Genomic DNA, 18,020 nt, shown 5'->3' on the forward strand with positions numbered 1-18,020 from the left:
ATGTTTACAAACTACATGCTCTCCCCTGTCACTTCAGTCAAATAGTTGCCATGAAATAATCACAGTCAAACAGCAGACTACTTGCACTGACAAATTTCCAGATGGGAAGATAACTGTAATCTGAGGCCACCTTAGTCCTCCCCTTATTGATATGTTGTCACCTCTAGCCCTTCCCTACAACATATCAATAAGGGAAGGGCTAGAAGTGACTTGAGCTAAGCCATTGTGTGATTATTCTGGCTAGCCGATTTATGTATATGATTTCTGGACGTTTGTATTTTTCTAAATAGTACAGAATCGAAATCGAGAAAAATAGAACCAGAATCAAGAAAAACAAACATTCTGAGTATATTGCTAAAGCATTACATGTACCCCAAATTTGTTTCATATCTCTTAACTTCAAGGGTCATAACTTTGTAAAAAAAAAAGTGTAAAGCGACATGGAAGTCAAACTTGATATGTAGCACACTAACAGTACAAGATAAAGCTATATACAAAATTTTATCTCAAAATCGTCAGGCATTGGAAACCAAAAGTTTGGATTAAAAAAATTAATGTCTCATGAATTCAAGGGCCATAACTCCGTAAACAATTGGTAAACTGTCAAGAAAGTCAAATCTTATCCGTAACAGAACATGATAAAGCTATATACAAAATTTCAGCTCAATATATCAAGACTCTTCCTCCTCCTCCTCCTCTCTCCCCCCCGTTGGACTTGTAGGGGATTAATAAAGCCAGAATTAGTTGAGCCATCAACATCATTCCAACAGTAAATACAGAAAAAACAAACACATTTTATGCAAGTATAATAATAGTTTTATTATTTTTGAACTACACGCCTCAGTACACTGAAATAAATAAATTTATATGTTTTCAATATATAAATAAATATACTTCAAGTGAAACAAAATATATATACAAATATTAATACACTGTACATCTGTAAAGCTGACCAGTGTAAACAGCCAGCATACAGGTAAGAGATTAGAAAATGTCTTTGTTTTTAGTCTGAAGATCTCTGAGTAGCTGGCACATAGATGTCGTCTTCGTTGTGTTATCTCTAAGGCTGCTACTCGCCTGGAATATGTAACAGAAAAAAATAGCATTTTTATAAATATTGGCCTGTAGAGGTTAGGACCAAGGGCGCATACATTTTAATTTTTTAGGGTTTTTTTACAATTTGGTTCATGTGTCTTTTATGCCCTTGGAGGGACAGTATGTAGCCCAGTGGTGAAGTGCTTGCTCGACGCGCGGTCGGTCTGTGATCGATCCCCGTCGGTGACCCATTGGGCTCTTTCTCATTCCAGCCAGTGCACCACAACTGGTATATCAAAGGCCGTGGTATGTACTGCCCTGTCTGTTGGATGGTGCATATAAAAGAACCCTTACTGCTAATCGAAAGGAGTAGCCCATGAAGTGGACATTAATTATTACATGATATTTAATATAACAGTAAAAATTTGACTATTGTTTTACATATCAGCAACAACCATTTAAATGCTGGTACTTTAAAAGACTACCGGCCTCGGTGGCATGGTGGTTAGGCCATCATTCTACAGGCTGGTAGGTACTGAGTTCGGATCCCAGTCGAGGCATGGGATTTTTAATCCAGATACAGACTCCAAACCCTGAGTGAGTGCTCCGCAAGGCTCAATGGGTAGGTGTAAACCACTTGCACCGACCAGTGATCCATAACTGGTTCAACAAAGGCCATGGTTTGTGCTATCCTGCCTGTGGGAAGCGCAAATAAAAGATCCCTTGCTGCCTGTCGTAAAAGAGTAGCCTATGTGGCGACAGCAGGTTTCCTCTAAAAAACAGTGTCAGAATGACCATATGTTTGACGTCCAATAGCCGATGATAAGATAAAAAATCAATGTGCTCTAGTGGCGTCGTTAAATAAAACAAACTTTACTTTACTTTACTTTAAAAGACTGGAATTTTTTTTAAACACATCTACATTTTCAGATATAAAGTACTATATATTATATATGTGGAATAAATTTTTTTTTTTTAGAGAAACTAATAACATACATGTTAGAAAGCACTTAACAGACATAATTAGTGCTTCCATAAAAACACCAACATAGAAACTGAAACATTACTATATAGGCTATGATGTTACTATGCATACATCATAGCCTACGATGGTTTTACAGTATTGTGACAGCTAAGATAGCTTTGAAAATATAGGCTCTGACTATATTACTACACCTGTCAGGCGTCGTAAGAGATCGTGTTGGATACAGGATATTATGAGTGTTCTGTCAAAAGTCTTCTTACCAGTAGAAGTGAGCATACCCTGATATTAGTAACATTTATTCAAATTACAGCCAAAAGTTGCCATCTTATTTTATTGCATCGACATAGGGCGCTAAGATAGCTTTTAAAATATGGGCCCTGATTTCAATCTCTAAGGATGTGATCAATATAAGCACAAACTTTATGATTAACACTCTGGACCCTGTTTTACGAAAGGATCTTAGGTAGCTGTGGACTTAATGTGATCATAGTGCTAAGATCGCTTTGTAAACCAGGACCCTGGACAACTACCACTCAACTTACCTTCTTCCACTAGTCTCTGATTATACCAAGATCGTTTTGCAAAAATATCCATGTCACTTCTTCTTTGACTTTGTCTTGCTGTAAATGGCTGTTCGATTCTTAAAGCTTCCATCAATGGATTTTTCAACTGCTTGCAGGCACTGGCGGGAGCAGAACTGAAAAAATCAAATTACTGTTTTTAATGATAAATCAAATATTATTATACATAATCATGTATATGTTAGTCTTTTCATTTGAAAATGAAGTACAATGCTGAATAACCAGGGCTTCTAGATTATGGTAGCCTCACTCCCATGGCTAGTGATATTCAGTGTTGGGCTAGTAAATAACTACTATTGCCATGCCCGATGGCTATTGATTTGTTTTTGGGTCAAATGTTGCAGTTAAGTCTATTTTGTAAATATGAATATCCTGCTCACCCCACCCCCCACCCCACCAAACCCCCCAATGTTAGTGTTTTAAGCTCCACCTCCCTCTTTAGGTGACATATCCGATTATTACTATTATTTAGTAAAACTGTATGATCTTAAAGTAAAGTAAAGTAGGGCTAGTGAATTTGTAATCATGGCTAGTAAACGTTTTAAATCACTGATCCCATGGCTAGTGGATTTTATGAAAATTCTAGAAGCTCTGACTGAATGATAAAATAAAATGGCTCAAGCTCCTTCCAAAGTATAAAGAAAAGAGGCTTGTTACTAAGTCCAATTTCCAAGTAAAAAGTTCAGTTTTAAGAGGTATTTGGTTTAGAGAGGTTTTATATACTGATATTTAAAAAGGGACCATGAAGAACCTCCAGGTTTTGAAGAAATTCCGGTTTACAGAGTGTTTGGTCTATAGGGGTTTCACTGTATAAATTATAAAGTGTGTATGGATTAAATTAAATGAGGCAGACCTATCTGGCATAAGATAATAATCATGATGCCTCCACCTTCTTCCCCCCCCCCCCCACCCCACCCATCTTCAATATTGGAACCTCCTCCCTAATACATTTAATTTTCAACTCACTGCTGAACTGATATGCACAACTTCTCTTTAGCAGCTTGATTTTGAATGTAGTCTGTCAACCAGGATTTTTTTTGTTTGAAGACTTTATCGTACTCTTCTTGGAACAAGACAGCGTTAAATTCATCCAAGCTCCAGACATTCTGAAGTAGTTAATAGTAATAACAATAATGATAATTAATTCCTTCGTTCATTCATTTCAACTTTCTTTTGTGCTTATATCCAATTAAAGTTCAAGCATGCTGTCCTGGGCACACACACCACAGCTATATGGGAATGGGAACTCTATTTACGTGCCCATATCCAATAAAGGTTCAGCCTCTGACACAGCCAGTGGGTGGTTCCGGGGCAGGAAGGTACCACAGCCTGGTGTTTATAAAGCATTTAGAGCAGGTCACAATATTTTACGCGAATCGCCATTCTGTTCGCGTGTCGGTTACGCAAAATTAAATTTACGTCATGACCTGTAGACGTTCAGAAATTAAAACTTGCAAACTTCACGATTATAGGAAGTTTATTTATGCAGGCATACTACTAGTATTCCGACCCATGCTTAGATACTTGATGCGCGGCAAACCAGTAGACAACGGTATATTGCAACGATTGTAACTTGCGACCAAAGTCTCAGAATAGAGAGGAGCCAAACGTTTGAAAGAAATGTGCACGGACCGCTAAGGCGCCTAAATTATCTGCTGCTATTTTATCTCTAAAGGGATATATGTAGATTTAATATTGGATTGCCTATAATTTTACAAAGGTTGAAAACGGTTTTAACGTTAACAAAAATCCAAAAATGTCTCAAAAGCTGAAAAATACTAACATCGCATAATGAGCTTTAAATAACAAACATTTGGAACGTCACTGTAGTATAGAAGTACCATCCATAAAGTGAAAGTAGCATAGCCACCGCAAAATATGTGTCAAATTGTGGTCTTTCTTTTTGTTATTATAAGATTTATTTTTATTAATCTAATCATGCACCAATGAGTACATGTAGCTTGTTTTATAGTTCAGAGGCACTGGACATTTGTTGTTTGGGTTTTTGGTGGGGTTTTTTTAATCTGCTGTATACTAAATTTTACATATTATCAGTGACAAATGGTAGCCTTTATTTGTTATTTATAAAAGAAAATTATTAGTCTAATCGTGCACCAGGGAATGGGCATTTTTCCTCCAAATGTATCTATTTTGTTTCTGTACTGGGCTGATATTTAGTCCTTTTACAATATTCGTGCTGGGGTGTCGTTAAACATTAATTCATTAATTAATCCATTAATTCCTTTTACAATAGTGTTAACTTCCGCAAGCTGCACAGAGGTTCTAGAAAACGGTGGCCCGATGCCCGAGGACAGTGATTTTTAGATTCAGGCAACTAAAAGTTACTTTTTACGATCCCGATGGCAAGTCGTGAATAATAATAATAATAATAATAATAATAATAAATCTACAATGCTACGATCGTACGAAAACAAGAGAAACATCTACAAGTCACTTCTTTCGATTTGCAAGCATCAAAGAAACTGTTTTATAAAATGTTTTCTTTTGTATTTTGTTTTAACTTTATGTTTGAGCTAAAAATTATGTATTTAAAATATAATTTCAACGTAATTTTGAGGTAACCGATCAGGTAATCCACAGGATATGCAAATATAATTCACGTAACCGAACAATTGGTTACCTAGGTAAAAACCACGTGGACCGACTTCCGGTTAGAGTCTAGACTCGAGACTCTTAATAGAGTGAGACCGTAATGCCATAACAACGCCATACAAATTGTATGTGTGTGATGTCATTAGAGATTGAGTCTGGACTCTAAAAAGTTTTATAAGCATGGGCTCTGGACAGTGGATTAGTGGTTAGTTGTTAGTTGTAAGTGATTAGCCTTACAGCTACTAAGTGAGTCGTTTAAAACTCACTGTGTGGGAGCCGGTACCTTTCAGCCTTATGTCCGATGGCTTAACCATGACATCATTGAGCACGATATATACAGATAATAAATAGAATATATTATTATATATTATTATTATTATTATACGATACTGATGGAAGAAAGTAAGTGTCAGAAAGCTAACCATGTTACTGACATTCAACCCGGAAGCGCTCGCCTGATGTGCAGTCGATCTAGGATAGATCCGCCTCGGTGGACCTATTGGGCTATTTCTCATTCCAGCCAGTGGACCACAACTGGTATATCAAAGGCCGTGTTATGTGCTATCCTGTCTGTGGGATGGTGCATATAAAAGATCCCTTGACTATGTCAAATAACAAATGTATGACATCCAATAGCCAATGATTAATAAATCACTGTGCTTTAATCAAAACAAAACAAACAATAATGTAGGATTGTAAGTATGAATTTACAGTTTTGTTTTGTTTAACGATACCTGGCTAAACAGTGTTCGAAATTAACGGTATCCCGATATCCCGGGGATACCAGAATTTAATTTTAGATACCAGACTTCAATAGTCCAGTATCCCACCGGGATACCATATAATACTAAATTCTCAGGTGGGATACCAGATTTTGAAATGTTAGTATCCAACTAGTATAATGGCCAAAAATTTCAATCTCGAACACTGCTAAACTTACAGCATTTGGGAAATGTTGCCTAACTTAATACTGCCAGTGAATATTTATTTATTTACCATTTCCTAAAGAATCAGTTCGTCAGGTCAGGTCATATGTCTTTACGTGCACATTCAGAGCAAGCTGTTGTAGCGCATTCCTGTCTTGGGAACAAGAGCCGTCCAGGACAGGAAAGGTGGGGGTTGGGTTGGGGAGAGGATGGACTGCCTGCACTGGCAGGTCCAAGTGAGCACCAGCAGCCCGACCGTGGTCGGTAGCAGGCGGAGGGGGGTTAATGGTGCAATGGAATTTTGAATGGAGCAAGAATTATGCAAAAAGAGAAAAGGTGCGCAAGTTTTGATTGAGGAATTTGGGCGCAATTTTGAACAGTCGGTCAAAAAGAAAGAAATATAGGTTTTGACATTAGTTAGTCTTCACTTGGACATGTTTATTTCACTTTGTCTCTAATCTCCTTACTATAGATATCATTGGTGCAATCATTGGGTGGTCAACTCAGGTACCAAATTTGACTGTAAAGGATCAAGTCTCTTTTGGTGAGGCCCATCCATAAAGTAGTTGCATAAAAACACTGGTGTAGTCAGGGTGTTATCCCACCCAAACACACCTTTTTTCCACACCACCTTTTACTTTTGCTTGTTTCCCCACATCATAACTCATAGTGTGGTGCCCATCTCCCACCTCTAAATGTGAATATCCACTCAATATAAAATCTAGAAGGCCACGCCAATGCACACAAAATCTGGAATTTATATTTGTTTAATCCCCTCCCCCTTATGTACACCTTCACTCCCCTCCCTACCCCATGTTCGGGCATGCATTAATCTTCCCGTGGCAGATGCACTATATGGATGGCTCTTGATATTGAAGGTGTAATCTCGAAGTTCAGGTTTAAAGAGTATCCAACTTTAGAAAAGTTCTGTTTTATACTGATATTTAACTTTCAGTTTCGTGTCTGATTTTTAAGGGTTTCACTGTATTACCATTCTTCAGATTAAAAACATAAAAATAAAATTTATTTGTCTGGATTACATCATATTTGAATGTGAGCTTTAAAATACACCTTTACACTCAGTTGAATCACCTGTAAAATATCTTGGACCTTGGAATCAGCTGCTATTTCTGGGATCTGGGAATCAGTAGCTGTTTCCTGGACTTTGCTATAAGTAGCCGATTCTTGGACGTTGGTATCGGTATCTTCTTCTTGGATTTTGGAATCAGAAACCATTTTATGGACCTTCCAATTAGTAGTTGTTTTCTGAACCTTGGAATCAGAAGTCATTTCTTGGATCTTGCGATCAGTAGCTGCTTCCTTTACATTGGATTCAGTGTCTGTTTCTTGGATCTTGGAATCAGAAGCCGTTTCTTGGATGTTGGAATCAATGGCTCTTTCTTGAACCTTTGGATCAGTAGCTGTTTCGTGGACCTTTGAATCAGTATCTGTTTCTTGCGCCATGGAACCAGGAGCTGTTTCTTGGATCTTGGAATCAATAGCTGTTTTTTTGTCCTTTGAATCAGTAGTTATATTGGTGGCTGTTATCTGGACTTTGGAATCAGAAGTCATGTCTTGGACCTTGTAATTGGTGTCTGCTTCTTGGATTTTGGAATCAGAAGCCATTTCCTTAACCACACAATCAGCAGCGGTTTCCTGCACCTTGGAATCAGTCACTGTTTCTTGGGCCTTGGAATCACTAGCTGTTTCTTGGATCTTGGAATCAGAAGCCATTTTTTTAATCTTATAATTAGTAACCATACCCTGGATCTTGGAACCAGAAGCCATTTTTTTTCCCTTGAAATCAGTAGCTGTGTGTTGGATCTTGCAACGAAAAACCGTTTCTTGGATGTTGGAGTTAGTAGCTGTTTCTTGGATCTTAGAATCGATAGCTTTTTCTTGGTCTGTGAAATCAGGAGCGGTTTCCTGGATCTTGGAACCAGTAGTTATATCTTGGACCCTGGAATCAGGAGCCATTTCTTGGATCTTTGAATCGATGGCGGTGACTTTGAAATCAGAATCCATTTCTTGAACCTTACAATCAGTAGCTGTTTCCTGGATCTTTGAATCGGTGGCTGTTTCTTGAACCTTGGCATCGGTAGCTGGTTCTTTGACCTTGAAATCAGTAGCTGTTTCCTGGACCTTGAAATGGGTGTCTGCTTCTTGGATCTTGGAATTAGAAGCAATTTCATGAAACTTACTATCAGAAGCCCTTTCCTGGACCTCGGAATCAGTGGCTGTTTCTTGGACCGTGTCATTGGTAACTGGTTCTTTGACTTCTGAATCAGTAGATATATCATGGAACCTGGAATCAGATGCTGTTTCTTGGACCTTGGAATCGGTGTTTGCTTCTTGGAGTTTGGAAGCAGAAGTCATTTCTTGAGCTGTACCATCAGTAGCTGTTTCCTGGATCTTGGAATCGGTGGCTGTTTCTTCGATCTTGGCATCGGTAGCTGGTTCTTCGACCATGGAATCAGAAGCCATTTCGTGAACCTTACAGTCAGTAGCTATCTCCTGGATCTTACAATCGGTGGCGGTTTCTTGGACTTCGGCATCGGTGGCTGTCTCTTGGACCGTGGCATTGGTAGCTGGTTCTTCAACATTGGAATCAGAAGCCATTTCTTGGACCTTGCGATCAGTATTTGTGTCCATGACCTTGAAATCGGTGTCTGGTTCTTGGATTTTAAAATCAGAACCAATTTCTTGAACCTTACAATCCATAACTGTTTCATGGATCTTGGAATCAGTGGCTGTTTCTGGGACCGTGGCATCGGTTGCTGGTTCTTCGACCTTGGAATCAGAATCCATTTCTTGGACTTTGCAACCAGTAGCTGTTTCATGGACCTTCGAATCGGTGTCTGATTCTTGGATTTTGGAATCAGAAGCCATTTCTTGGACCTTGCTATCAGTAACTGTTTCCTGGGTCTTGGAATCGATAGCTGGTTTTTGGTCTGTGAAATCAGGAGCGGTTTCCTGGACCTTGGAACCAGTAGTTATATCTTGGTCCCTGGAATCAGAAGCCATTTCTTGGATCTTTGAATCAATGGCAGTTTCCTGGACTTTGAAATCAGAAGTCGTTTCTTCAACCTTGCAATCGGTATCTGTTTCCTGGACCTTTGAATTGGTGTCTGCTTCTTGGATTTTGGAATGTGAAGCCATTTCTTGAATGATACAATCCGAAGCCGCTTCCTGGACCTTGGAATGGATGGCTGTTTCTTGGACCTTGGCATTGAAAGCTGGTTCTTTCACCTCCGAATCACTAGCTGTATCTTGGAGTCTGGAATCAGATGTTAATTCTTGGATTTTGGAATCAGTGGCTGTATCCTGGATTTTCGAAACAGTGGCTGTTTCTTGGAGCTTGAAATCCTTGTCTGCTTCTTGGATTTTGGAATCAGAAGCAATTTCTTGACCATCGCCTTGTGCAGGTTCAGGAGCTGTTGGTCGCACAGGCCTTCAAAAAAAAAATGAAATATATATGTTACAAATAAATTCCTGCTAAAAACATAATGTGACATTGTTTTCTGTTTTATGATGCATATAATAAGTAAAAATGCTCTGCTCTGTCTAAAATGCCTTTAATATATTTATGAAAAAATACCATGTGTTTTGAGCTTTTGAGAAAATTAGAAAATATATATACAATTATATAATCATAAAAAATCACTAGAAATTATGTACAGTTGATCATTTATGAATGTAATAGTCAGGTTATCGTCTACCTCTAGTCATCCAGTTTGTCACTCTCCTGGCTGATGATAGGTAGGGAGGCGAGACTGGTGGTCCCAAGACTATAATGATAAATGACCAGAGAATATGTGGCTAACGGCAGATGATTCGTGGACAGGTTTTCTGCCAGAAAATAAAGTGAGGCTTTTTGGCTTAATTCTCCTACTGAGAATTTTTTTTGGAAATTAATCTCCGCCTCTTTCGCCGTGTTTACCTCGGCCACAACAACCAGTCTTCAGTGCTCCTTAAGTGCTAAGTTGTAAGCGAGAATCCCACCTTCCCCGCCCCTTCCTGTCATGGACACAAGGGCTTGCTCATGCAAGAACTTGCACCCATGACAGGCATGCACTACAACTGAATGTGCATATTAAACACTATATATGACCTAACCTGACCTGTAAGAAAACAATGTCTAAAATATACCACCATAGTATATTTAGGACACTTATTTTTCTTACTTTAAAGATGTCAAACATTTAGAATATTATTTTGAGTGCTCGATGTATTATGTCATGACCTGGACCTATTATGTCATGCTCTCACGTGCTCGATATTTTAATAAAAGTTTATTTACAGATAAAAATATAATGTCACCTAGTCATGGGTATCCATGCAATGCTGTCCGATTTACTGGTAGACCAGTAGAGCCGATTTCAGTCAGATTGGTAAAAATGAGCCCCTAGCTGCATGGGTTTGAAATCTTTTGAAATTGGACACTGCATTTCATGTACCATCGACATCCCAAACTGCGTTCACATAATGACAAAAACATGAATACGATATTTACGGAAAATACTATTCTACATTTTTCAGCTACGATACATGAAACAAAATAGATTGTAATCAGGTAACATGAAAAATCAACAATGTGGACGTAAAACAAATCCATTGTATTAAACAAAGATGAAGCACCCTCCAGTAAACAGGAAAACCTGCAACTACATTCAGGCGCATGCGTTTGAAAAATGTATCGTGCAGTTCGTCATTTTGTATTTTAAGGCCACTACATGAAACAACTATGTTTGCTAACTATGCACAGTTGACGAACACTTAGTTGTTTTGTTTGTTTTTAAGGAAAAATTCAGTTTGTCAAGCGTTCTGGATCGGTCCGCAGTTTACCACCACCCATCGCTTGATGTCAATACTGATAAGAGGACGGAGGAAGAAGAAACGTGCGCCAGGAGCGGCTCAGAGGGGAACAAAACTGGCGGCTCAACCGCCAGCGGCGGTCCCTTCTGCGTCGCCGCCACGAAAGGACCAGCTCATCCGGACCCGCCATCAACACTCTCAACGCGCCATGTGCGAGACGCCCGCAGATGGACCTCCATCTCCCTCTACGCCACCGCCTACACGTAACTGGCCACTGTCACCAGTCTTGCCAGTTCGGAAGGCGGCGGTCCGGGCAGGAGCCGTTGCGAAGAGGAAGGCCGTCGCTCAGCCGAACGACCACCCTGACAAGGCAAGGCCTCCGCCTTCACAGGCACCGTCCCCCTCCGACTCGGAAGCCGTCGGGAAAATCGGGTCCGGCTTCCTGAAGTTCGTGCAGGGGACACCTCGGATCCGGTATTACTGATGGGCGGACTAGTGGAACCAGAGCTGAAACAACTGCCTGATGGAAGCGCTTACGAGCTACACACCATCAAGTCTACAGCCGGCAAGACAGGGTTGGTACTAACTGAGCGCCGAGAAGGAGTCTACCGACAAGCGGTCCTAGTTAGAGAGATGGATAGCCATACCATCCACAGGATCGTCAAGGCCCTTTTCGGCAACGACTACAGGAGTGTTATAACCATCCTCGCCGACCAGAGATGGAAGCACTTCATCCCCGCCTTTGCCGGTTCTCCGCTCATCAGTTCGCCGTAGGCCAACCTCCACACCCTAACGGCCTTAACGAGGCCATTCACGTGGACATATAGATTGGACTTTAAACATTTAGACCTTTGTTCAAAATTTTATGTCGAAATTACTTTTTTTTTAATATTATTAAATAGTCCGATCCTATCTTCTTTCTCTTATTTATTTTTGGACTGTCCTTCTAAAATGCTCCAAATTATATAAATATTCGGCCGAGCAGTCAATTATTTTTTTTTTTTGGCTTGTCATATTTTTCTTATTTTAAAAAAAATTATTATATTAACCTTTTTACTAATTGCTATTTTCAAAATTCTGCCCATTTTCAACACTACCCCCCCCCCCCCCCCCCCCCCCCCCCCCCCCCCCCCCCCCCCCCCCCCCACACACACATCCCGAGTCAGGCCACCGATCTTATCGGAGGTCGGACTCGGGATGGGCGTGTTCGAAACCCTAGTGGTATATGGGCACGTTAAACTAGTTATCATCATCATCATCAAACCACTGTCATGATTTTGCAAGTAAGGTTTTCATTGGTCGAATGAAAGATCAACTGGACATGAGCTCCAACGGGTTGCTGTTAGATCCACATGTAATAGTGGAGCTAATTTTAATTAGTTTGTGATAGGCATTACGTACAAAGCAGTGAATAGTTTGTAAAATAGATTTTGTTTAATGAATTGATTCTTAATTAACACAATTTATACACTCAAAATTATTTACAATTGTTATGAATGGATTACGAATACTATTCACCACAATAAAGGCACAAAAATGTAGCATACCTTTTGCAGATCGAATATAATAATTGAAACTAATTCTAACGGGCTTAAAAATCATAAAAAATTAAATGATTTGGTCTTGTTGATCTGCCACATGTGAGGTCATGTGACACGCACCGAATGTTAATTCGTCTTCCTCCATTTTAAGTCAATTTCTACGAGTCGTGTGGACACAATATCAGTAAGGTATAAACAAAAACGACTTAGTAAAATTAACAGTTTTACGGGATTGTAAAGTTTTCTATTTAGATACTTCGGCTACTTGTCTGAACTGTATTGTTAATGAAAATGTTCCTGAAATTCAGGCTGAATTGTGGAGAAACCTCACAAATGAACGACATGCATGATGCAGACGACAACAAATCGGATAATCTGTCTAAAAAGATAAATAAATGTATCCCTTAATTTCCAAGATATTACATGCAATTTTACCTGTCGTACCCTCTTTGACAGAAACTGATGGTAAACTGTTCGCCAGGGTATCACCGTCAGATGTTTGAAATAATTACCCGCTTTACTTCAAAAAGGGAAGCAACTCTCATTAAATCTCATTAGACGGGTAACACACCACATAATGATCCTGACATTCAGTTCTATATGTAGGTATCAACTGTTTTAAATTAATATTGAGTGTCCACGGGAATGTTTCCAGGGACGGACAAGACATGTTGGCACATAATAAAGTATAGCCTAGGCATGGTTAGGCGAACAGGCCCGTAAAAACGATATCTGGTGTGTTGAGGGGGGGGGGGGGGGGGGGGGGGCACAATATCTACAACCCACGTCTTTATCTTTATTTATATAGAAAGCAAACAAAAGTACATTTTCACCCTTAAGTGGGGAGGCATAGATCCCTCCACCCCCCCCCCCCCCCACCCTTTGTTTCCAGCATTAAGTCAAATTCATCATGCTGGTATATGCCAATATGCCCCCCCCCCCCCCCCCCCACACTTTGTTTCCAGCATTAAGTCAAATTCATCATGCTGGTATATGCCAATTAATATTTTAAACATATACGTTGATTGGCAAATACTATACATAGGTCCTACATAAGAAATTCAGGTGCAGATCCAAGGGAGGTAAGTGCTCCCTTGGTCCCTATGGATGCTCGTCTCTGTTTTCACACCATAATGAAATGGGGAGTTGTCCCACTTTCAACATTGCATAACCCTAAATAGCTGATAATCAAATGGGGGCATGTGAAGGGGGAGGGATTCGTGGTTCAAAGCCCTTCTCTGCTCAAGCTAATTTTCTTCTTTCTTTTTTCAATATATTTTCTAGGGGAGAATGACCCCCTGCTAAAAATAAAATTAACAACCACCTGTTAAAGAAACGTAGGGGAAGTGCCAGGAAGTTGTTTATCTCTCGGGGGTGACATGGGACCACTGAGACGCCTTTTTTTTTGTTGCAACCATTGAAAAGCGGTACTCATTTTGCATCAAGGTAAACAAAGGGTAAGGGACAACACTTTATAGGTGGTAAAACTTTTTTTTTTATATTATTATATTTGTCAGGGCGAGTACCAAGTAACAATCGCGTGTATGCTTTGGGTTGTTTACTTTATTTGTCTTTTAGATACTTTCAGCGAATAGTTTCTCATAACTCAGTATAGAATTGCTCATTACAATTTTATAATTTAGGCTATATTGCTTGTATTTATATGCTAAATTGTATTCTGTTGTAATGGGGTGAGACTTTAATAAACGGTTTGTCTATCTGTCTTCTCACAAAAGTGAACACTCAAGGTTTAGCCCGAGTACTCTCACGATAAGCGAGCATGACAGACATTTGGACAGTTATATAGAGAATAACTAGTTAATGACGTCGGATATATCTGCTTTATCCTACGAAGGTAAGAATGGGAAATTCCGCGAGGCTCTGCCAGATATCCAACGTCATTTACTAGTTATTCTAATTCAACACCTTTGTAAGAACGAATCTGATTGGATCTCTACTAAAAATTTCAGGTGGTAAAATCACCGATATACCGGTAGCAAATTTTCTGGCAGAAATATGTCATAGGTTATGCAAAGAATAAGGTTGTTTTGTAATGACATCATAAAGACAATTTCTGTAGCGTTCATATTACGTACAGAAGTCGTTAAATACCAGGCCGTAGCTAGGATATTTTGTCGTTGTTGTTTTTTTTTTTGTGTTTTTTTTTTTTTTTTGGGGGGGGGGGGGCGCAACTTAGTAGTTAATAGTCTAAAACTCCTTAAACAGTTAAGAAGAGAATTTTGTTTAAGTTTCTATAATGCTTTCCGGACCCCCACCCCCCCCCCCCCCCCCCCCCGCTAGCTACGGCCCTAAATACTGAGAAGTTTTTTTATGTCAGAAATGAACATATTATTCTTTATTAGTCGTTATCTAATCACAAGAGCTGATTAAATATGTCTAATTACACATCTATGTTCGAGCCGCTAATTGTTCGACCACCCATCGTCTGTTAATGGGCTGCCTAATGACGTCACCAGCTGGTGACGTTTATGTGCTTATTCTTACTAAAAATGTAACACTTTTCTATTTAAAATCTACCAGCAAACAGTTTAATTAGAATAACGTGTCGCCAATAAAACTAAATTTGCGACAGTAAAACCACCGATATAGGCCCTACGTCCGCAAATCGGAAAACACAGTAGGGTTATCCCCTAATTATCTTTATCCTGCAAACCATAAAAAATAATATTTATATTGTGTTATTTTCAGCCACAATGTACGATGACCTAGAGGTCAAATGAGTAATTGTGTAATGTATCTATGCGTGTGACGTCATGAGTGACGTCAAAAGTCATATTCGCCATAGCGTGTAAACTGTAACGCCGTCTTTCCAATAGAAAACACACATACACGCACGCACGCACGCGTGTACATACCAACAATAAATGAATAAAATAAATAAATATAAAACTCAAATAAATGAAATGTACAAAACCAAACCAACAACATAAAATACCACATACCGTCTCGAACAAACAATGCTGTTTAAAACAAAATTTAATACTAATGTATAGACCAACGGTTTCACTTTCAGTTTCTGAGTTCTGTGTTATTTCTATGCTTGGAAGATTCACATAATATGTTCGTTTGTAACTAATGGTTAGTTTCTAACATTGATACCTGTTATTTTGGCTCGCATTGTCACTTGAATGACCTTTTTTTTTCTTCTCTTTATTAAACCGTAACACTTTGTTAAGTCTTTTCATTGCAATTGCATACAGAAATCTGTAACGTTTCGATTGTCATCGAACGATTGACAAGGCAACAGACGTACGTCACCGTCACGTAGGCGGACGTGGTGGTAGACATCAGAGGGTGTTAGTAAAACGCGGACAGGAATGGAATGGAACGGAACGGAATTCGATGTCTAATGTAGGTGAGGAATTAGATTTGTACACGTTTTGTCATTTTAAACGTTTAATCTTTATATTGTAGTTTAAAAATGATTCCAAAATAAGCAAAGTCATTGTTTTCTCACACCCATAGTCTCATAACTATTTATAAAAAAACCTACGTCACTACAAATATACTGAACAAAATATTTATTCATTTCCTTCTCGTTTGTTTAATCTCTGTGGGAACCACAGATTAAACACAATCGCAACCCAAGCCTCCTCTGCATAACTATTTCTGTGGACCGAATAAATGGATGTTACTGCACATCCTCCTCTTGGAAGAACTGAGGATTTGTTTTATTAAAAATAAATATATATTAAAAAGTTTTAATTTCGGGATGGTGGCGGAGAAAAGGAGACGGAGGGGAGGGGTAAAACATCTTCTGATTTTACATTACTTAATGATTTAACCCACGTGTATCTAATATTACACGTGTTCCTTTTTGTTTCTTGGTTTACATTCAATTCCCCAATAGCCTAAATCATAGTATATAATTGATATGTATCTAGGCCTAGGCCTATATTGAATTTTTTTCTGGAGGAGCATGTTGCGTCGTCCCCTCCCATCCCCCATCAGACCTACTCCTTTCGGGGGCTCAGCGCATTTGCCTTCCGCAAACTCAGATATCCTTTTTCTAATTGTTTTACCCCACTCCACCACTTACAAAATCCTAGATTCGCCATATTAAAATAACAAAACGTGTAGAAATCTGATTCCTCATTTACATTAGGTATCCGGTTTCGGTCCGGTCCGCATTTTTCCAAAACCCGACATGAGATAGACTCTTTCCGTACCAATTCCTTCAGCGGTTATGATGAGAACAGAAGTCTCCGCGGGTTGTGCTCTCAATTTGTCTACCCCCCCCCCCCCCCCTCCCACCACCACCACCTGGAGGGCTTGCTTGCTAGCTATGGAATGTTGATAGGGTATCGAGTCACGAACACCGGATCACGGGCGACCGTGACTTTGATGTTTGGCGACTTGGTACAACCAAAGCGGTAGAGGAGGACTAAGAAGACGAAACGTGCGCCAGGGGCGGCACGGGGGACCAAACCTGGCGGCTCCATCCCATCGGCGGTCCCTTCTGCGACGCCACCCCCGCCGACCCTGCGGAAGATGACGACGAAGCCTACGACCCCGGCATCTACAGATGCGGCTCCCGAAGTACTTGACACGGCTATGTGAGAAGAAACTACGAGTGTTCCGACCACACACACACACACATACACCCCCCCCCCCCCACACACACACACACATACACACACACACCCCTCCACCTCACCAAGGCGACTTCGGTGCAGTCACCAGCCCGTGAGAGGCCTCTTGTTGCGAAGAGGAAGGCTACAACACCAAGCGAACAGCCTGACAGGGTACGAGCACAGCCGACCGCTCAGCCGAATCCAGACCAACCCGGGGACTTTCTCCTGACGGCTCCCAAGCTTCGTCCTAGGTACCGACACCTTATTAGGATGGGCACTACTGGGGACAAGACCTTCATCAAGAGCCATGTGCTGACCGACACCTTTCAACTACTTCCGAGTAGCGAAGGGAAGGTCTCGATCTACCCTTCCACCACCAGTGAAGGAATAGCACTGGTCCAAGCGACGGAACAACAACTACGACCAGGGACTCCTAGTGCCGGAAATGGACAACTCATCGCTTCACCGCATGATCAAGCATGTCATAGGCCAGGAATACCCAGCTGTTGCCAGGGCGCTAACTGCTACGCGTTACCAGCGCATCATTCCGTCGCTTGATGTCCAGTCCTACTTGGGATCGCCGTAACGCCAACCTCTCCTATGACAGGTAACCTCCTTTTTGGGAGCTTAGTCGGACTTAAAACTATTTGACCGTGGTTGAAATTGTTTGTTTATTTTTTTGGTAAATAGTCCGACGCACTATACTTTGGCAGCCCGTCTAAATTGCTCAAATCACCATTTTGGCCGAGCACTCTAATTTATTTTTTTGTCCAGACATGAGCAGAATGTGTCAGCGTATTTCGGTCTTAGGTCGCAGACCTAATTTCTAAATTTCTATTGCAAATCCCGCCCACCTCAAACTTGACAGGCATAGTTGTTTGTTACGTATAGCGAGGGTGCAATTCTAGATTTAGTTCCCGTCCTCTTGA

At 40.2% G+C, this 18,020-nt stretch overlaps 1 protein-coding gene across 1 annotated transcript; it reads right to left on the reverse strand.

Moving 5' to 3' along the window:
• Positions 1–804: 804 nt before the first annotated feature.
• On the reverse strand, positions 805–16,075 carry LOC121382079 (protein SPA2-like). Its single transcript, XM_041511556.1, has 5 exons — positions 15,617–16,075; positions 7,233–9,591; positions 3,568–3,707; positions 2,563–2,717; positions 805–1,077 (listed from the first exon to the last, which is right to left on the reverse strand). Exons 1-5 carry the CDS (start codon positions 15,700–15,702, stop codon positions 1,070–1,072), a joined length of 2,748 nt encoding a protein of 915 aa, XP_041367490.1. The 5' UTR covers positions 15,703–16,075; the 3' UTR covers positions 805–1,069.
• Positions 16,076–18,020: the final 1,945 nt, after the last annotated feature.

Source organism: Gigantopelta aegis, chromosome 9 (genome assembly GCF_016097555.1).
Source record: "Gigantopelta aegis isolate Gae_Host chromosome 9, Gae_host_genome, whole genome shotgun sequence".
Lineage (NCBI taxonomy): Eukaryota > Metazoa > Mollusca > Gastropoda > Neomphalida > Peltospiridae > Gigantopelta > Gigantopelta aegis.

Bases quoted from the DNA above. Each gene is read 5' to 3' on its own strand.
- LOC121382079 (XM_041511556.1), bottom strand. From the start codon at position 15,702: ATGAAAAGACTTAACAAAGTGTTACGGTTTAATAAAGAGAAGAAAAAA. The intron at 9,592-15,616 runs GTATCAATGTTA...TTTTTTTTGAAG, and splicing joins AATGCGAGCCAAAATAACAG to GCCTGTGCGACCAACAGCTC. The intron at 2,718-3,567 runs GTGAGTTGAAAA...TGATTTTTTCAG, and splicing joins TTGTGCATATCAGTTCAGCA to TTCTGCTCCCGCCAGTGCCT.